The 22,583-nt window shown below is 39.1% G+C and overlaps 1 protein-coding gene across 2 annotated transcripts in view; it reads right to left on the minus strand.

Moving 5' to 3' along the window:
- The window catches only part of LOC131978820 (FERM, ARHGEF and pleckstrin domain-containing protein 1-like), a 71,747-nt gene that overhangs the window by 23,830 nt on the left and 25,334 nt on the right, over positions 1 to 22,583 (minus strand). For both annotated transcript variants that reach the window (XM_059342596.1, XM_059342595.1), the window contains exons 3-12: positions 9,819 to 9,923; positions 9,672 to 9,714; positions 8,681 to 8,759; positions 6,580 to 6,677; positions 5,054 to 5,168; positions 2,219 to 2,366; positions 1,973 to 2,068; positions 1,323 to 1,486; positions 1,142 to 1,210; positions 959 to 1,052 (exon numbers count right to left, since the gene is read on the minus strand). In XM_059342596.1, coding sequence (XP_059198579.1) covers positions 959 to 1,052; positions 1,142 to 1,210; positions 1,323 to 1,486; positions 1,973 to 2,068; positions 2,219 to 2,366; positions 5,054 to 5,168; positions 6,580 to 6,677; positions 8,681 to 8,759; positions 9,672 to 9,714; positions 9,819 to 9,923 — 1,011 coding nt within the window. The remainder of the gene's footprint in view (positions 1 to 958; positions 1,053 to 1,141; positions 1,211 to 1,322; positions 1,487 to 1,972; positions 2,069 to 2,218; positions 2,367 to 5,053; positions 5,169 to 6,579; positions 6,678 to 8,680; positions 8,760 to 9,671; positions 9,715 to 9,818; positions 9,924 to 22,583) is intronic.

The raw sequence follows: 22,583 nt of genomic DNA on the forward strand, positions 1-22,583 counted from the left end.
TCAGGCCCTGCAGCGCACACTGCCAAGATCTGATCTAGACTTGCATTAAAATTTTCCTCATAAACATTAAAACTATATTCTTAATTTAAACTTGCAGGATTTTTGATGGTCTTTGAATTGAATCATGTGTGACGAAGCTTCAGTCGCACTTAAAATATTGATATTTCATCAAAATCACTTCACTCTACACATATCATTTAAACAATTGCTAATAATAAAGTCAATTAAATAATCAGATTCTGTAAAAAAAAAATACATTTTGCGCTGCTCAGGGAAACTTAGACGCCATGTATGACTTGGCTGAGACCAACAGTCATGTGACAAAAAATCTGTAAATTTTAACTGAACACAGAGCAGAGGGGAGAGGACAGGAGAGACCAAAAGTAGAGGATGTAAAAATGGAAATAGTTCAATACGTCTAACATGTGGAGCCACCATTTCCCCCCCACTACTGGTAACACTTGTAGGCACTTTGAAAAATGTGATAGATACATAGATACCAGTTTTTATAAATAAATTATCAAAGAAATTCAGCTTAATTTTTTCCCTTTGTTATGTTTTATGGCATTATAACTATGGTATACTGCACAAAATAGATTTTTGAGTTCTTCCTACTTTTAGTCCTGATTCTGTTGTTTCCATTGAGGTACAGGACTTCTTTATTGCAGTGAAAATGAGGCCTCAGTGGGTGAAATGTGACCAAGGATTAAAGTCAGCAAAAAAAAAATGTAAATACAGATTTTTTAATAATATCTTGAAAAACTAATACTTTTGATGAGAAAACTTCAATAAAGTTTTTTAACTTTAAACAGTTTTTTGTTAGAAAACCTGACGAGGTGCCACCAAGGCTTTTTTTTTTGTAGTGTAAACAGAAGCATAATATAATGACCATATTGAGATTCATATGGTGATATTAAAAAACAATTCTGCAGATTCATTGAAAAACGGAGACACTCACTTCTGTTGGCACTTCATGGTGGCGTGGAGAAGGCAACGGCGACAGGCGGATATCATGTTGGACCCGACTGTTGTGTTGGACCCGGCTGTGTTTCCTGGCAGACAGGATGTTGAAGGTCAGTGTTATACGCTGTGAGCACCGCTGCCAAGACTAAATGTGTCAAAAAATGTCTGCGGCCTTTACCTTTCAAAAGGGATCTTTTTAAACTCGGACTCCTTCACATAATCAATCACCTGCTTCTGTGTGCGCCCGCTGTGGAGACAGGTACAGGAGAGATGATAATGAGCTGTTCCTGGAGAGCTGTAGTAGACTGTTAAGTGATGGGGAGACGCTGCAGTGAGCAGCTTTTATGATGCAAACTGACCTGAATCTGAAGGAGGAGCCTCGGGTGAAGAGCACAGGCTTGGGCTTGGGCTTGGGCTCCTCAAAGAGGCGGAAGAAGGCGTGGTATTCAACACAGATCTTCCAGAAGATTTTACAGCAGTCCCTGCTGCCCATCAGAAACTCCAGAGTGTCCTGGTATGAACTCTGAGGGACACATGAAACGTAACTTAACCCATTTAGGCCTAAAACGCCTGGAAAAAATGCCTGTAAAACCTATGGGTGATTTTAAAGTTTTAAAGTTCCAGTTTTTCTGGAAATTCAACAGAAGTGTCAACGCTTCCTACTAAATAATCAACTTTTCAGCCTCTGTAGCAGATAGAAATGAAATTCAAAAAAGTATTTGAGAGCTTATAGCTTTTATATGTCAGCTCCCTCCGCTATAGTCGTCTTCCGCCATGATTTCAGTTACATTGTGACACTCCCAAATGTATTCTGATGCATTTCATTGGAGAAGAGACCGAAAATTGGTGGAAAAAAACTACAAAAACTACAAATCCTACAAAACAACGTATCCCTTTTCCCGGCTTTAATGGTAGAAATGTGGTGATGCTTTCCTGGCTTAAATGGTTTAAAGCACCAAAAACAGATGGCTTTGCATTTTAAACAGCATGATTCAAAGACATCACTTACATTAAGATCTGGCCTCAGCTTGATGAGAAAACGTTTCCTCTTGAAGCTCAGTTTACGCACTTTAGACCAGTTAAAGGCGTTAATCCTTGTGTGTCCCTGCAGTGATGAAAAATATTGTTTATAATTTTTTTTAAAATCACATTTTTCAAAAATTTCGAACAACATCTAAACTGATGTGAACTTGAGACAAGCAGAAGACGTATTACACCATCACACTCGTGTTGACCTACAAACTGTGTGGCTGACCTGAAAGACCAGGACACCGGTGTGCGCCACAGCCAGGCTTAGCCTCGTGCCCTCACGATCCTTGGCAGGGTGGAGGCGAATCCCATACATCTCCAACCTGCGCGCCACTTCTAGTAACTGATAGTCAGATTCTGCTGGTGTTTGACCTCTGGTGACACAAAACACAACAGAAACAAGTTTAAAAAACAAAGTGGGTGATATTTTATACTTTTACCAAAGTTCTCTGTTATCCATCTGTGTCATATAGCTTCTCTGTTGTGAAAAACTAATACAAAAACGAAAAATAAGCTACACTTCTGCACATGGTGACACGTTTCTTCATTATAATGAACGTGGGTGCTGTGGCCAGTGATGCAGCCGTTTAGAGAGCAGGACAGCTTTTATTTTGCATCTGATAAAATTGACAATTTAATTATAAAAGCACTTATATTTTGGTGATTGAAATGAGCATTTATATAACACTGTCATTATCTGCTCTGTCTCTGTTTGCTTGTAGATCGGAATCCGTTTGCAGCACACTAAAACAGCACCTAAAACACTAACTAACTAACTAACAGCATATACCATTGCCTGATGTTGCCTCAGCTGTCTGAGTCTGTTTCCACTGCAATTCCACTTTCTGGCCATTACGCCCCCTTTTCGACCAAGCCGGTTCTTATTAACACAACCAATATTTGACCAATATTCAAGAAGTAAATGTTGGTCTTTGTTGTAAGCAAATGTTAGCACAGATGTGTTGCAGAGACATGTAGTCTGCTGTTGTCATTATACTTGCCGAGAGGGCGGAGACATACATACGTTAACAGTGACGCAATGACGCAGCTATATAGCCTGTGGAAAAGCAAACAGGTTCAGAGCTGGTTCACAAGTTGAACCAACTGCGAAACTGCACTAACACCGGCTCCGAACCAGCCCTTGAACTGCTTTGGACAAAAAGGGTTACATGTCAAACTGTCTTCAAAACCCAGTGCTCTTCCTGGAGGCTTGGAATAATTGGCTGACCAACGAGTTGGTCTACTGTCAATACTCCCCAGGGGCTTTTGGAGGGGCCTCAGGCAAACAAGTCTGTCAAAACCAGTTGTATGTAAACATTTACATATACATATATATACATGGTGTCCTAACTAAAGGTATGCAGCTGTTGTATGGTTGCTAGAAGACCCCACATAGGGGTTTTTGGAGGCAATGGCAGGGCACCGTGTGGTGTCATTGCAAAATGTGCAAATATGATTGGCCATCTGGGGCCTCCTTTTCTCAATGTTTTTCGGGGCACCCTAAACATTTTCCGGGTGCGTCTCTTCTGACGGTGCACCCCTGACCCTGATACTCCCTCATGCACCAGATGCTTATTAGCCTGCAACCGATAAACAGTCCTTAAGAAATGCACTAATTAATTATTCTTCTGCCACATTTGCTATAAACTACAGTAACCATCTGTTTTAGGAAATTACAAAGCCTTTAAAAAAGCGACAGGGGCTTTTAAAGATTTATGTGTTGGAATAATTGTGGGCTGAGAGCCACAGAAAGGGCAAACAAGTCAGGAAATAAAGAGTGTTAGACTTGCTCATTATTGGTTTTAGTCTTATCATGAGATTTGTTGACATTAAGAAAAATATACCGGAAAAAAACAGTGACTTTATCCCTAAATCTATAAATTGGTATTGTGCAAAAGTATGTTTTTTTGGAAAGAGACTGCAGTAAGGAGGGTGAACAGAGACACAGCACAATTAAAAGAGCTAATCTTACTTTCAGGTTTTAACACTTTGACTTAACAAGAGCAGACTGTAACATTCATTATCCTCTCAGAATATTTTTGGACAAATAAATTAAATCCTGGCTTATCATCCCGCTATGTGTCTCACTAATTGAGGTGAAAAGACCAAGTCTGAGTGGACCCAGGTTTCTAATGTTTATCTGAGTTTTTGGAGCAGCGGTGGAAGGTTGGGGGAGGGGTTACAAACACTAACTAACTTTCCTAACTCTCCAGTAGATAAGCCTTCCTGTTTCCTGTGTGTGGTGCTTAATAAGAGATTTAATTCAGCATGGCGTCCAGCCAGCAGGACTACAGCAAGAGTTATCAACTAAAAAAAACACAAAAAAGCTAAAAAAAAGGCAAATGAAAGAGAGCAGTGGAATCTAATGGAGCTCCTTTCATGTAGCAGCCGCCCACTGTGTGTCCACCTTTGGCATGGCCTACTGTAACACAGAGGTGAGACAGGCAAAGCTCGGACTGAAATATGTGCACTGATGAGGACATTTTGCCGGAGAATGGTGGGAGGATGTCTGGAAAGTTGCCAGAAATACACTCCCAGCAGCACACCACTCTTAGATACCTCACTTCACACAAACTCCGTATTAGACATGTGAGAATAGTCTCTGAAAATCTGTGTTTTTAACCTACTAACCCAGCTCACAACAGCTGTGTGAGTCACTTGGTGGGAGGAGGAAGATTTCAGTTCCTTTTTGGGAGAAATGTAGCCTTTTGTTGATAGAAAAGAAGAGAAATTCGGATACACATTTGGCCAGAAACTTCAAAATGACTCACAAAGACTAGCTTTTCTAAGTTGATGTATGATAAAGAGCTACACAGAGCACACTTGAGAAAGAAGCCATTCATTCGATGCTTGACTTCCTGAACATGCCACCATAAAAAAATCTTCGCCGCGGGACATGCACAAGTTCTGAAACAACTGATCCTGTTCATGGCTGAAGTGAATAATTGTTGTTCAGTCATGGTTTCAGTGACTTTATGACCCCTAACTATGACTGCATCAAAGAAATGCCTTATTTTGAGACGTGTGCGCACCACACAGCACCCCTGTTCTGGAAACTCACATATTCTTTGAGTGAAACTCCATGATTTTGTCAATCAGGGGCATTTGATCTGGGATGTAGTTGTTGTTGAGGAGGTGTGACCGGCACTGGCTCTCCTCAAAGTCCCCAATCTCAGCTGCAAGAAAGGAGAAAGTTATTATTTTAGAAATACCTGATACAAAATAAAGAAAGGTGACAAATAAAAGGAAAAAAAAAACAACATTAAAGGGGAACTTTGGTCATTTTCAACAGCAGCAACTGCAACAGAAATGAGCCTGTTTAAAAGGCACAGCAGTCTAGTGATGCATCTAAAATCACATATTAGATGGTTATCATATATTAGATTCATACTCTGGTTGTGTGGTTAAGTGTAAAAAAGTTAATGTAAAAAAAGGCCACAATGTAATCGCAATCCAATTACACATGCAATCCACTAAAAGTGCTCATTTTTGGCACCAACATGCTCACATTCTTATTGTAAGCGAAAATATTATGTAAGTCTCATTATGAAATCTTTTGAGCGGTTGCTGGAAGACGATGGCAGAATCATGAGTTTGTTGTGCTGGAGCTGAAAGATTTTCACTAAAAACAATGGTTCATGTTTCTGAACTGCACCGACAAATCTTGGAACACTTTGCAGATTTCTTCGAGTTTCTTTGTTGGATACAGACAGGGTGCAGTTGAGGCTGCTCGTGTTACAAATGGAGCCTGTCACTCTGGTCCACTGACTGTGTCTTGCAGACCACTGGGTCTGCAGTGAACATTTTAAAGGTGAAGAAAGTGTAAACCTGAGCACATTTTCCTAAAGAACGATGCTGTTCAAGAGTGGAGAGATCTACTGCTGACATAGGGGTGGTGGGCTAACTATTAATTAGCTAAAATTACCGTGCTGTCATAGGTACACTCAAAAGCATGGAAGGAAAATGGCAACTTCTCCATCTTTCAATAATCAGACACTTATATAATAATCTGTCTATGGCAAAAACAACTTTTAATGGCCATTCTTATGCTATGTGATGGGCTTTGCAGTTTGATTTGTGACTGCTGGTTTGAGCGCTCTCAGATTAAAAATGTGGAAGTTTAATGTCACCAGAATGTCTTAAATGCTCCTTAGCACACATTCTCAAAGTCTCTGAACTCTACTGGGACGAACACCTTTCCCCTAAAATGTATTTCTTATATAATATCTTGTTATAAAAATACACTCTTCTTCACATTTGGACTGATTTCCATCTTAATTTATGTTGTCTTTAATCCCTTTTGGCTAAAAGACTGTGACTCTGAAATGTCAGGTTATGAAAATGCTCAGTATTTCCTGCCATGATGTGTAAGGTTGCTCTCAAGCAGTTCTGCAAGATTATGTTCAGGCATCCGACTGAAAGGTATCCATAGCAACCCACAGATAATCAATTTGCAATGGTGCACAGTGTGCTATATGACAATGTTTGATGATAAGCTCTGTGTGGGGGAGAAAAAAAAAGCATAATGTGTCTTCAAAGACAGATATCTCTTTGAGCTAAATGAGGAAACAGCCGTGAGGAACTTACACTGGATAATATGGGAGACCATCAGTGCTGCACTGGTGTCGTTGCAGGTCAGACGTCCGCTGGAAACATCCTGTTTGATCTGGAGGGCAAACAGGTACCTGGACACAAACACAAGCAGCTTTTACAGATTCAGTAGGGGAGATGTGTTGGTTGGTTTTTAGCAATGGAGCGAGATCAGTTGAAGCTCAATTAGAAACACCCTGGACTGCTCATTAGAGCCCGACAGATATATGGGTTGACAGTTATTATCGGCTGATATTGGCCTTTCAAATGAGTATCGTATCGGTGCATATGCTGTTCGATTAGTGCCGCTATTGACTCAACGTTGGAAGTCAGCATTTTGTTTTAATGCCCCCGCAACCTGGAATAATCTTCAATTAACGCTGAGGATTAATACGCCCATTACATTTTGTCAGCTTGGTTCATTTTTAATTGCATTTTTACTATTACTATTTACTACTATTTACTTCAGAGCTAAACAATCCATATTAACACAACGTTAGCATCCAGCTTAGACAGTGTAACGTCATTAGACTCACCTTCTGGCATTTACACACAGCAATAAACCAGGGAGGTACAGGTGAATGTTGGGAAAAGGCAAAGGAAATTACAGACAAAACTAACATTCACAGCACGGCAATTCACACACAAGTATGGTGCATTCAATAGTGTTGGAATGGCTATGGTGCGTTCAAGAGCTTGGTACTTATGAAAACTTACAGAGAAACAAGTTATTACTGAATGGAACAAACATTAACAGCATTGGCTTTCTAACACTTTGTCTGTAATCTGTATTTTGAATTTGTATTCCTGTACTGTTGTTAAATGTATGTGTCGTCACTGTAAAGGCGGGGGAAAACCTCAGTGCCTTATGAGTTTAAATAAAGTGTGTATTAAACTTTTTTTACACAATATATAGTGAAACTGTTAACTTTTTTTTATAATTTTTTGTAAATAGTCAGCAATGGACTGAAACTGAACATAAATTTTGTTTATTTGGCTATTTCTATTATTCCTATTTATTATTTTTTTTCTCAGTTATCATTTATAGAATTGGCTGTCAAAACAATTGTTTGTATAATAATGTTTAATATTATTCAACAAAGTTTTATGTTTAAGAAAGTAGCTTGGTGCACAATCCAGCTAAAAAAAAAGTCTATTATCATTCCAGCTCCAAAAGTTACTTAATCGGCCACCATATTATGGCTCTATAATCAGTATCGGCATCAGTCTAAAAAATCTCAAATCGGTCAGGCTCTACTAACCCTAACCCTACAAACAGAACATCCAATGGTAACTGCTGGAGCTTAATTTCTAATTAAATATAATGCAACCTGGCTTTTTTAATTTCACACAAGACTTCCAGAAGAAGTTGGCCCAGGTGCACATGTTGGATTTAGTCATTAATAAATTGAGTCAATTATGGAGGATTTACTGACTGTCTTGTGTTACTGTGGTAGTTCTCTTGGATGAAAGCCAGGCAGGGAAACAATTAGGTTTTAATAGAATTTAAATTAATAAGTTTAATTTGAGTCAAAGTTTAAAACAGAAATGAATGGAGCGGTGCACAGCCTAAAGTCAGAGGTCCATGGATAAGAGACGCTGCAATTTCATCAATGGACCTGATGAAACTGTGACGCCAAATACGTAGTTCTGCTCCTCATAATGGAGCTTGGCATGAAAAACCACCTGAAGTTTGATTTTTAATAAAGGTGAGGTCTTAATAAAGCTTAACAGTACATACACAGGCATGTCGGAGGGAAATTATTTTTCAGTACGCCCATTATTCATCCACTCCGACCGTGAAAACAAGTCATGATTCCGCTCCACGACGAGGAAACCAGAAAATCATTAGCTCCACGCTTATCTCAGGAGGGCTAAATCAGAAACATGGCAGCCATGACATAAGTGCAGAGCTGAGGCGGGAATAAATCTTCAGGGAACCGGAGCACATGTTTCATTTATGCTTCTACAATAGCTTCAGAGACAGCTGAAGTGATTTGCATTGGCAAAATGTAAATAAATGCACATTTCAATGGCAACTAGAAGTCATACATGATGCAGAGATAAAAGGAGTTAAATTATGTGGAAAGGAGCTCACCTTGTTAGTTCCTCCAGCAGCTGGGCGTGGTCTGGTGGGAAGAACTTCACAGCAAACCTCAGGATTGTGTGCTTTGGCCCTGTGTGGATGGATGAAGATTGTTATTACACAAAATACACTCTGTTGCCAGTTTATTAGGTACACCTAATTCAGTGGTTCCCAACCTTTTTTTTCTTTAAAGGACCCCTTTTCAATCACTGGGTAAACTCATCACCCCTGACAAAGTGTGACACATATTACGAATAGTTCATATTGTATTTAATGCCTAAAATGAATAGTACAGAAAAAATGATAAACTGCACAGTTACCATGAACAGTAAACACAATAACTGTAGGAGGTCTTTGTGAAACAAAGAAATTTGGATTCATTTTGAGCAGATTACTTCCTGTGCATATTGCATCAGAAATTAGTTTTGCTGTCATTTTTATGATTGTTTATGAATATTTTTGAATCTCATATACAATATGGGCTTTTTCTTTTTAGACATAGTGTTTTTTCCTACCTGATGATTGACAACTTTTCCATTAGCTCTTCGGTTATTTTAACTGCACAATTTTTTAATTCAGGATGCAGCTGTTCAGCAGAAGCCAAACTAAGCCCTTATCCTGCAAGGTTGTTTCTCAAATAATGCTTCAGAGACAACAATTTCACTTTCCCACAAATTAAATTAAAAAGCTGTATATATTTATTTTTAAAAGTTGTCTTGGATACCTTAAAATCAAAATGGCCCCTGTAAAGCTTTGGTGACTCAACTAATGCAGTCATCCTCCAAAAGAATCATAACATCATAACAACACCTCTTTTCAATGGGCCCAAACGAAAACTGAGGGTAGGGTTTATTTCAGGACTGTTGCATTAAGCTGCATTAGTTTTAGCTAGGTGTACCTAATAAACTGACCACTGAGCGTTGGTCTCTGTATAGTTGCAATTCTCTCTACATTAAATAATGAAAAGCTGCCCTAAAAAACAAACAATTTATAAAAGACTTACGTCTGAGCTGCTTGATAATGGGCTTGATATGGTCTAACCAAACCTGTAGGAAAAAAAGAAAAAAAAAAAAAAAAACATTACTAAGTAGCTGGTTATAAGCAATATTAATTCCTGAGATGTATGCATTATAATTTCACTGTCACTCACCATCATCTTCTGATGGTTCTGAAACTCCAAGCCGAAGTAATCGCCCTCGATGAGGTTCATTTGGGAGCACACCAGGTCGAACAGCATCTTGCCCGAGGCTTTTTGCTGCGAACAGGAAGAAAAGGAATAAAGGTTGATATAACACTAGTCTGTACAGAAACCACTTCTATTATTAATCAAAACTTTTGTTCTTGGCAACAAGTGACATTTCTTATTTAAACGCAGGGCAACCAAACTTCAGGAAAAGATAAAACTTTGACACAAAAGAGCTGTGAGGAACAAACGCTTTGTAGACCCGTCACACCCCGTAGAAGTTAATGTCACCGAAATAGACGACATATCTGTCTGCTATCCTCCCTCCTTCCATCCTGGCATTCAATAGCACAGTGGGCCACAAAAAGCTGTTGCAGCTGGAGGGGGTGGGACCCCGTCTTTGATCTGTGTTTTCAGTGTCATTGCTGTCACTGATGATGGACCAGCCGCCTTTGAGGCTGATACAGTATCAGGATGGGATAAAGAGTCTCCCTCGGCCCTCACTCACCCCCCACACACACTACACATAAACACTTTGAAGACTGACTTAACCGCCCAACTTGCAATGTGACAACATAAAAACCTCAAAAAGCCACCGCGACTCTGGAACCAGAACGTTCCCATGAAAGGTCAAAGAAATGTCAGGGATTTCCACTGAAACATGTCTTCTGCTAGAGACGCCCCGAGGAGAGGAGACACAGAGCTCCGTCAGGCACACAACCAGAGTGTTTCTGCATGGCTGCCTCCTCCTCGTGACTGGTTTGCGCCAGTGTGGAGCGAATCACAGCTACAGAGTGTGTTTATAGTAGCAGGCTTGGATAACGATCCTGGGCTGCGTCTGAGTACATTTCAATGAGTTTCTCCTCCACTTCTGCACAAAAGGACAGGGAGTTGCCACGGCACAAGCTACTACAAGAATTCCCTCCATACAGCTGAACTGTGTTGACATCCTCTTTTCATCTGGCAATAAAGCTGTTTGCATGCCTGTAAATCTGTGTAGTGTTTCAAAGGCAAAGAATGACACTGTTAGTGTTCCTATTAATGCTTAGAGAATAAAAACGTAAGCTCTACCAGCTTAGTGAGAGGGTTTACACTTCCACAACCGAATCCTTAATCTTCCCCAAACAAGCCGCCCACCCTCACCACTCCTCCCCATGTCTGTCCTTCCTGTGTGCAGCACCACTTTCTCTCTCCAGGCTGCCTCATGCAGTGCAGAGAGCATCCCACCACTGAGGACCAGCTGTTTCCATATGGTGATGGCACTGGTGAGGGAGGCCACAAGGAGGCTGGGGGGAGACGGGCCATCAGCCAAAACACACTTCCAAAACACACACTGCACCTTAAACAGGGCTGAGTGTTTAATTAAATGTAATTTTCAATTATGGCTTTGGCTTCCTAAAATCATTATGTTACCGCATGCTGTTCTTGTCTTGATCGATGATCGTTTTTTCTGTGGCAAGTTACTGACTGTTTAGTAGTTTTCATTAGGTTGTGGCAGTGCACTACAAAATATTTAATCTAATTTATTTTGGTCTATTTTGTTTTTATTCATTATATATTGAATATTTATAAGCTCATGTGTGGGTTGTGGCAGTGCACCACTACATATTTGATTACATGAATTTCATCAAATTTATTTTTAATAATTATACATTTAATTATTTTATGTTTCGTCATTTTAGTAAGCTGTATAAAATGATGAAGTTGTTTATTTTGATCAAATTTTTCAATTTATTTTTGATAACAATTTATTTATTTATTAAAATGTATTGAATTTATCTAATTTGTACGTCTATTATTGTATCTGTATCTATGTCTTTAAATTTAAAGTTTAAAATTCACTGTTAAAAATCCTTTTTTTTTGGTTACATTTTTTTTAAATTGTGTTGAATATTCATGATCTCAGTACTGACAAAAAACCCCCAACTGTGATTATGATTTTTTGCCATAATCAAGCTGCCCTACTTTCTAATAGAGAGGTGGAAAAAACCTGTATGAATTCTGTTTTTCATGTGTCCTGCAGCGGTTTCCACAAAAATGCTCTGTAGAGGCTGCAGGATGAAGAACAGCAGAGGAAACGGAGCTGAATACAGTGAAGGCTGAAGAGTGTTTCTGTCTCACTGGAGCACTCTCATATGCAGCCTTATAAATCTGCTGTCAGTGTAAAATGACCACGAGCCAAGCAGAGATGGGTAAGGCAGAGGCTGATTAGAGCCAGCCAGTGCTTGATTAAATGCAGCTGTTGCAGACCGGAGTTATGGTGCTGCAGCCGGCACAATAAGGACGCTGCCGTTAATGAAGCACAAGTCTCTGAGATTGACTGCTGTCATGACACAGGCACTCGAGGACACTATGTACAAAGTCCTCACTCTAAAGTCTCTGAAGTCTAATTGAAACAATGTAATGATGAGAAATCCTGTGTGTTACACAACTGAACTTGTTGTGCAAAAAAACCCATAAAAACATCTGATCTACAGCCAGTGTGTGCAGTACCAGGACCCTGAAACTGGAATCTTTCATTTTATTACTTACACCTGCTTTTCCGCGTGACATAAAGTATCAGAATGTCTCCAGTGAATAAGGCCTATTCATGGTTTACATAACAGCATCTTGGCAGTTATCTATGTAGCCTCAATGTCTGGTCAGGGTGTCTTCAATACACTGTTAACACGTCAGAAATCACACAATAGCACACTTTATTGATAGCTGGTAATGGCTGCCAAATGTAACTGCCAAATGTTGTCAGACACACAATACTAAGGGTCTACAGCCAGGCTAGCAGATGTTTGAGGCAGCGCTTTGAGATAAATGCTAATGTCAGTGTGCTAATGGCCTCAAATTGACAATGTAATCATATAATAATATACAGGTGCATCTCAAAGAATTAGAATATCATGGAAAAGTCAATTTCCAGTAGTTCAAGTCAAATAGCCCCAACCAAGTATTGAGTGCAAATGGATGGACAAACTTTTCAGAAGCCAACATTTTCATATTAAACATACTTTTCAAAATTGGTCTTTTGTAATATTCACACATTTTTGAGACACTGGATTTTAGGTCTTCATTAAATGTAAGCCACATTCATTATAATTAGAAGAAATTAAATAAATTAAGACATGGAATGTTTCATTCTGTGTGTAATGGATGTATATAATGTGTTATTTCCACTTTTTGAATTGAATTACTGACGTAAATAAACTTTTCTTTGATATTCTAATTTATTGAGATGCACCTGTACACTCACCGACCACTTTATTATGTACACCTGTTCAACTGCTTGTTAACATAAATATCTAACCAGCCAATCACATGGCAGCAACTCAATGCATTTAGCCACGTAGACATGGTGAAGATGAGCTGCTGAAGTTCAAAGAGAGCATCAGAACGGGGAAGAAAAGTGATTTAGGTGACTTTCTGGCATGGTGGTTGGTGCAAGATGTGCTGGTCTGAGTGCTTCAGAAACTGCTGATCTATTAGGGTTTTCAAACACAACCATCTTTACAGAGAATGGACCGGAAAAGAGAAAACATCCAGTAAGCCAAAATGCCATGTTGATGTCAGAGGTCAGAGGAGAATGGCCAGACTGGTTAGAAAGGCTACAGTCACTTGAGATATGCAAAAGACCATCTCTGAACACACAACACGTCCAACCTTGAAGCAGTTGGGCTGCTGCAGCAGCAGAAGACCTCACCGCCACTTTATAAGGTACACGCTTCCCCCAATAAAGACACCTGTACATTTCTCAGAAATTCTGATGTGAAATTCTGATTCTGAACAGTGTTGTTGTCAAGTCAAGTCAAAGTTCATTTATAGAGCACATTTAAAAACAACCTCTTTTGACCAAAGTGCTGTACAGTTATTAAAATACAATAAAAATCATACACAAATATAGTTATAAATAAAAACAATGAAAACAATAAAATACTAAAAACAGTAAAACAATAAAATAGTAATAAAAAAGCAGAGTTAGAGATAAAAAAGAAAAGAAAAGAGTAAAAAAGTAAAAAAGCCAAGGATTCTTGTCTAGCTGGGACTGAATGCCAAGGAGAATAAATACATTTTTAATGTTGTTGTGTTTTTACATCACACTTTACATTACCACCCATTTCAATGTGATTAACAAACTGGACTTCCATTCAGACTGGCAGGGTCGCCATCACTGGCTTAAAGGTCTAACTTAAAATGTCAGAGAATTAAAGTTAATTTTCATAATTGAAGCAAAACCTCAGGCAATGCATTGTTTACTGTGTCAATTGTACTTAACGAAACCATTCATTTTTACTCATTATGATTGCAGCTGCATATTTCATTTTCTCATCTAGACTCAAAACTAAAGTACCACAATCATACAAAAATATTCATATTTCCCCCGTGCAGCGTGCAGACAGACTGCAAATGAAAGACTGAAACTTCTTCACCCCAACATGCAGCTGACGCATGATTTCTCATATTTCTCTCTCTCCATACACGCCATACAGGCGGCCTCTCCCCCAGCAGAAAGGTTACAGTCCTAAAGAAACATCATGCTCAGCAGCTGACATTTCTTTCATCAACCACAATGCCAAGAAAATGTCACCAATCTCCCTTTTTATGACCTCGATCTATAAAAGCACTGGCGCTTGTTTACACAGGGGGCGGCCAATTCCCGAGTGAGACGATGCATCCTGATGCAGCGGTCTCAGGCTCATACCAGGGAGGGTCTGTCTGGGATTATTAGGATTGAACATAGTGCTACTACTGTTTACATGTGTATGAGCGCTACCATGCCTGCATCGCTACACTGACCTCCACATGCACAGACTGACAGAGGAAGGCTAAATAAAGATGACAGCGATGTCTGCACATGTCCGCTCGGGTTTCCACTTCAGGGTAGACCCCTCCCCCCAAAACCCCCACCTCTTGTTAGTAAGCTCCTGTCAGCACAAAAAACATAAAGGTCAGGTGTAAAGTAGCTTTGGGTTCCCTCTGCTCTTCCCCTGCAGGAGTTGTTGGTACGGTCCACTTCACATGCAATAAGCCAAACCGGGCAGCGCTCACCAAACTCCTCCCGGGGGAGTGTGGTAGTAGGGTGGCATGGGTGGTAAGCAGACTGCCAATGCCTTTAGGCTCCGGACAGACAGAGAGAACAAAGGGAATGGTTGAATATGGGAGTCATGTTGGCAGGAGAAGAATAGAAGAGGTTTGTTTCAAGCCAAGTGGACAGCCATTGTTGGAACAGATATCAGCAGGGACTCAAAAATTTGAATCCATTTAGTCTGGTCTTGGGTCTTGGTGCAGTAACACCTGCTGGTTCAGTTATGCCTTCATATATAACGGAGCTATCACATCATGGCGGGAGGTTTTCAGCTGTGACATTCAGCAGCATCACAGGAAGCTGATGGAGGTCGAAGATGAAAGAGACTGTGTCATTTAAGGACAGAATAAGCAAATGGAGAAGTCGGAAAAGGTCATTTTTGGGAATCCAACTATCACAATCTGATAAAACAGCAAATAGGCTTATAAAATATCAAAATGTAGATTTTTATTAAAGCAAAAGAAAAAAAACACGCTGAAAGTGCCTTTGGGGACTGAAGACTGACTTCACTTTTTACAACTTGGCACATGTGGAGTTGTACTAGTGCTCAGGGCTGGGCTCAGATAACAGAACTGCTTACAGTAGCAGGAAGATACATTCCCACAGTGAATCCTCCCCGGTGCCGTTATTGAAAACATATGTGAGGACTGCACTAACTGCCCATCCCATACTCCCATGGGTTCACATGCAAGAAAGCAAAACAGGGGCCTCGTAACAAAAACTTCCCAAGTCTGTAACCCTATCTTGTCTTGGTTTAAGAAAGGGCTGGGCCATAATTCAATATGACAACAAGTATACCTCAATGGAATCTTACTCTTATAAATCATATTTGGATATGAGAAAGTGTGATTTCAGTAATTACGCTGTCTAAATTAGTAATGCCAAACACATACTGACATACATTTCTCAGAAATTGTGGTGTGAAATAATTTAAGGAAATATTATTTGAAGATTGTGGTTTTGTTTTTACATCATCATATATCAGAGTTTCATATAGACTATTTCTTTTATTATTTATTATTATTTTATTACCAGGAAATCTGTTATGATTTTGGCTATATCACACAGCTCTAGTTTAAGATGAAATGTCGGATCTTGATATTTTAGGGACATGCTTCCAACCTGTCCCCTGTTTGACCATGTTTCCAAAGAACATAAATCTAATTTAAGTAGGAATTTAGCTATTACAGAAGCATCCAAACTAAGGGTGGACTCCAGTCTTCTGGACCATGTATGAATGGTTATGTGTCAATTTACAACACAATTTATTTATTTATTTTTTAATTAAATAGGTAAATACATTTAATTTTCTCCTGGGACAATAATTAAGACAAAGACCTCCCGAAATGGTGGTGTTACCTCAACTTCTCCATTGTGATTTGTGCTTCCAACTCCTCGTTGCTCACATTAAACACCCTTTTTTTCCGAGACCGAAGCTAGCTACCTAGTGACGAATGAGAGCCATTTATATCGTGGCTTGTCCATCTTTAGTAGCCTACTAGCACATTGTATTCAAAGATAGAGGTGTGACAGGATGTGTGCTGATTAAAGGGATTTTCTAAGATAAGATAGGAGGTCTGTGATAGCATAGGAAACTGAACTGCTACTGTAATAGGGAGAGGGGATTTTTATTATATATTGAAATGTGAGTAAAGATAGGACAAGCAGTTAGGATGTTGCTCCTCATGAGGCCTGGGATATTTAAACTTACAGCACATGGAGGCATGTTTCCCCATGCTGTGGTGTGAGTGTTTGCTCACATCAGCAGGTGTATACAGTGGCTGGAAGAGAAGGGTAGGACAGAGAGGTCAATGGCAGCTAAAGCTCATTGAGATTCAGGTCATGTGCTGCAGAGGTTCCCAGGGTGACTCGACTACAGCGGGAAGCTGACAAAGAGAGAACAGCGGAGGGAGGCGAACCTGCTGATAATCCTGTCAAATTACCTGCATACCCTCACAGCACATACGGACGTGTGACCACGCATATGTTTGCAGTAGCGCGCACTTAATTAGGACAGCTTAAATATAATTATACCTAAACTAAAACATGATCCGTTTAACCCAGCCCCTGACTCAGTAAAGGAATACATGAAGTAGTGTTACTGTTATGGCAATTTTGCAATTTTTGGTAAATCTATTATCAAATTATATGAGAATAATAAACATAAAATGGCTCTTACAGTAACATCTACAAGATATACAGAGTGATTACATTTTGTAATTATCAAGATTTTTTGCCTCATTTGTTATTCTTCCAAGCTGCAGATGAAAAATATCAACAAAAAAAATGAAAGGAAAAGTGATGATTGGGCTGCCACAGCTGTCAGAGTGATTCTGTCACAGTAGGCCAGCCTCCAGGCCCCGAGAGGACAACCATGAAAATAATGTCCCCTGGATTCAATAGGGGCTGATGAGGTAGCTCCCCAGTACCTCCTCCTCCTCCTCCTCCTCCTTTCCTTGACGGTTGTCTCCACTTTGCCAGCCTCTGCTCCTCATAGCCAGTCTGGGCTGCAAGAACCATATTGATTTTGCTTAAAGAATAATTAAGCGCCCTGTTGTGACTGTTGTGCTGCTGAATACCCAACAGTGCATGGCTCTGTGCATTTGTGCGAGGACCTCCCACTGTTAGTGAGAGCGCTATAAATCAGAAGATAGATCTAACAGTTGTGGGTTTGCATTGTTAGTGCAGACACTAAAAAAGCTGCAGCAGAGACTAAAGCAAACATGCCTACACGCTTTGCTGTGCTCCCAAATATCCAGTAAGGTTTTATGTTAAACATGCACCCTCAAATGTTATCATGTCTGAGCTTAACATGGAGTATCATTAAAATAGGCAGAGGGCAAGAGAAGGGGTTTCAGACAGCTGGAATTACCAGAAAAGATTGGCCTCTTTTTCCTTCATCTGCCTGAATCCTTTTCAGGGCGCTTCAGATTCTGGAGCCATGCTGGGTTTTCTCCAGCACCCCTTCCCTGAGCTGGGATTACTGTCACTCCAGGAAAGGGAGGGAGGGTACGTCACTTCACATTTAGGCAGAAAGTCCACATTTAGTTTAGCTACATAAAAGCAGACTGAAGAGTTGAATAATACATTTTAAACGGCTATTACATTATTTCCATGAAACGACTTAAAAAGAGTTTTGTTCCTAAATAAAATATCCACCACTACAGAAATGAATCCCACTCCCATAGTTCCCACTTCCTATAATATAATTTATAAGTTATGTTGGTATATTTTCTTTTCAATCAGCTTGCAAAACTTTCTCATACAGGAGTCAAAAAACTGTACTGTGATTTCTGCTTCCAATGCACAAGCAAAACTGTAGAATGCTCCCTTTAATTAATTACAAATGTATTAAACTAAGATGTGTACCAGTAAATTTGCAGTTGAAGTTAATTTCATAGATGCAGCTGCAGCCATTCAATCAACGTATATCTCCAAGCCAAAAATAAAATACAGTCATACATGGGCAATAAATGATACCATGCACTTATATTATTATAAAATGTTGTTATTCTATAATAACTGTATATAACTTTGAATTTGTATCAAATGAACTAAAGGAAAATGAAAAGCAACAACAGTGGCTTTGTGTCATTTTTTTGCAAAGGAAACTGCCACCACCTGCAGAATTAAGAGACAGCTGTGACTACTGTAGAGCACTTTAACTGTGAAAGCGAAGGCAATCAATAGGTTAATTAAGAGATTAATTAAGTGTAACTGTGAGAGACAACTCCCACAAGGTCAGGCCAAGAAAGAGACAAGCCTTTCATATAAAGTCTGAATACAAAACGTGTCAAAGGGGTAATTCTTAATGATTTGGACTGATTAAACGGTCAGGAGGCGCGCCAACCGTGCCTCGCTTCCCCCTCAGGATGGATGGCCTTATTATAAAATACACCAGAGAGGTGAATCAGAGAGATTCTCCAGTGGACAATACTGTCATGGCAGGTTAAAGATTACATCTGACACTTAACCACACTGGCATTGTAAAAAGACAAAGTGTAAACAAAGCATCATGACGCCCAAAATCCATCTCAAAGGGAAACAGAAATGTTTCCATAATGGCACCAAGCCCTCATCAGTCCTCTGTATAACAAGCTGGAGAAACCGCAACCCTGAAAAGTCACATCCAATCCACAATCTGTCACAGTCCACCGTGCCAAAGCACGGGGCCAAGCCGCGCTCCAGTTTCATTCACCTATTACCGAGCCGGTACACACCAGTATCATTTACGTCTCCACTGAGCGTGACACTTCCCCCAACATCTAAATTTTAGATCAGTTGCGGGACGGTAATCAGAAATGTATGCGTCTGTAATTCATTTCCAAACCAACTGTTTCAATATTTAGTTTCCTAATTAAAGTATGCCACTCTGCCGGGACTGTAAGACAATATCAGAAATCTCAAATTGATGTCGGGGTATATGTTAAAGAAGCAGAGAAGCAGCTGTTGAATTAGCGGTCCGGGCGTTGGTTCAGACAGAAGAGTGACGGGCCAGGTATACTTCACCAACGCCTTCAACCTGCACATATTCATCACATGCAAAGCAGATGTGACACATTCTTGTGGTAACATTAATATCCAAGGTATGTTAATTAAGTATAAGTAAATGCGCCACCCTGCCCGTATAAACAGCAGCTTGCTAATACTGGAGCAGACACACTGATCTACATAATCACTGTGATGTCTGCTTATGTGCAGTGTGTGTTGGAGGGATCAAGACAGGGAGAGAGCACAGTAATAATATGGGGTGTCATTATGATACGGTGCATGAGCATTAATAGGAACATAATTATTATGGAGATCCTGGCTTGCCAAATTCAAAGACATTAATAATCCTAACACGTAAACATGCTTAAGAGGCAGCTTCAACAAAGTTAACACTAGCAACTGGGATTCAACGCTGGGTTCAATTAGGGCTGGTTTGAGTGAAAGCAAATGTAAAAAACATTTTAAAAATGCAACACTGCTTCATATATCTTTATACGTTACAGTTAGGTTTGATATAAGTATTTTATGTATATGAGGTGTAATAGGGATGGAAATAATTAATCGATGATTGATTAATGGTCGTTAAGAATTTGGTCGATCACGTGGAATGTTTAATCGATCTGTGTATTTTTTTAATTGTAATTTTATCTCTGACTGTGTATCAGTACTCACTGAACTGAAACACAGCCGAGCGTTTAGTTCTTTGGCTGTACTTGAATAAGCCAATGATCTGAGAATTAAGTTGGATAAAGCTACAGTTTGCAAACTGAAAGCAATACCAATTATAAAACACAGAAATACAAAACTATTAATTGGAGCAAAACTAGCTTACTGTATCAAACTTGCTAGCATTAATTAGGCCTACTAGGTTTAATTTGATCCAAAACTTATCTAACAACACTGTATCCCAAATCGGACACCGTTTGGCTTATATTCTATTAAAATTTCACATAATAATAAAAATAATAAATACTAATATAAATGATCATGTTATGCTTCAAATTAATTAAATGGTGTGAAACTAAAGTCGAACTTCTTATCTTTCAAACCGTATATATTGTTTTAACCGTGTACGTTAGCCTCGGGTTTACCAGAGTCGGCTAAAGGACGCTAACGCCAGTGAATTAGCCGTGAGCTAACTGTATCCAATATCGGACACTGGCTTGATTTGGCAGGTTTCTTCCAAATGCCCATCCCTAGTATATATTATTATTATTAATAATAATAATAATAATAATAATTAAAAAAAAATAAAAATAATAATAATAATAATAATACATATTATTTGGAGGCGCCTTTCTTGGCACCGTACAAAAAAGATAGAAAAGAAACGGCAATAAAATACATTAAATACACAGAATTAAGAACAATACAATGGAATAGATATTATGTATGTATAGGTCTTATTTTTTTTGTTATGTATTCTGTTTTTATATCTATATGTCTATTTGTCTGTATCTTGAGCTGCTTTGATGACTTAATTTTCCCACTGCAGGATAAATAAAGTCTTCTTATCTTTGAAATAAACAAATTTTTAAGTAAACTCAACCTATAATTTTCTTTAGTCTATGTTCCAAAACATAAATTGGGTCTCCAACGTTTGTGAAAATGTTGTTAATTATGAGATATGAAAACATCCAATTTGCTTTCAAGATGAATGAGATGTGTATACTTTGAGACAACAAAGGAAAGAACTCGTCTCCGGTAGGGGTTTTCTTCCTGGAAGTTACTGTAAAAAAAACACTGCAACTGGTTTTATACTTTGTGTCTTTGTGGAGAAGGATTTATAGCAAGATAATGACCTCAAACACACCTTGAAGCTCTGAAAAACTCATTCTAAACCAAGAAGGGCCATGGAGTCCTGTATGACATTGACTTCCTGCAAAGTCACTTGACCTCAACCCCAATGAACATTTATGAGGCACTTGAAGAGCGAGAAAGTCAAGCTTTATGTGAAATCACAAGGAACTGCTTAGAAGGCGGGACATACGAAAAAATAATAACATATTCTTACATTCATGTACATTTTTCGAAGACTACAAAAAGTAGATGTACAAAAAATAGAAGTTAATTCAAAACAAATGGAAAACAGAGGCATCGTTGTAAGCGATGTAGAAAATAATAGCAAATAAATGCCCTTTATAATGTCTAACACCGAAAATCTACTGGGCCCGTCTGTATTTGGTCTTTCCTCCACACGGGGTCAACACCCACCGGGAGCGTTTCAAAAGCGGCGCGTCTTGCATGCGCCACAGTGTTTATCTTTTGTACGACGCTGTTTACCTTTTGTCCAACAGTGTTTACTTGCTAATTTGATCGTTTGTCGATATTTGCTCTTCTACCATGGGCAGGTAGGCTTCGTAGTTAAATGTCTTTATGTTTAACACAAAAGCTAACACAACAGTTATAAGCTACGTGAATGAAAGCTTGGTGTCTGTGTTTTAGTTAACAAAAACATTTAGCCGTAATGTAGATCTTGCGACGTGAAATACCACCCGGAGTCTGCTCATGGTGTTTTATTTTGAAAAAAGACCGGATTCACTCTGCAATTTCTGTCTGACGTCCTGTCAGAATGATCTGCTCTCTGTCCAGCTAGACATGTGCTACTCCAGTCGAGCCTCAAAAATAGAACAGAAACTGAGCAATACTGAGCCGCTGGAGGTTGATACATAGACTATAATGACCACATATTACTCACAATGACGCGGCGATTATGCAACGCGGACAGACCTGGTGGATTTTCGGGGTAAGATTCAAGGTCACATATTCAGATTGCTTGTTTTTAGGTATTCACCCTATAATCAAATGTGCAGCTCACATATAAAAAGCTGGATCCAACCAAACATTGTAATCTCCTGAAAAAAATGAATCATTAAATTAGCTATCCATTAAGACTCACTTCAATTGACTAATGGATTAATCAACTAATTGTTTTGGCATTAAAGAATACATATACCATGACAGATAATTATATTCATATCACCCACTCTTAATTAAGCCCGAAACTAATGATGATTCTCATTTTTTATTAATCCCTCAATCATTCCTTCAGTTTATTTGATTAATCACAGGCCAACTCACAGCCTGACTCTAATTGATGAATGAATTGGGTTCAGTACAGCTTAAACTGATGAATGATATGGCACTTGATGTGTAGGATGAAGACG

Source organism: Centropristis striata, chromosome 10 (assembly GCF_030273125.1).
Source record: "Centropristis striata isolate RG_2023a ecotype Rhode Island chromosome 10, C.striata_1.0, whole genome shotgun sequence".
In the NCBI taxonomy this organism is placed as follows: Eukaryota; Metazoa; Chordata; class Actinopteri; order Perciformes; family Serranidae; genus Centropristis; species Centropristis striata.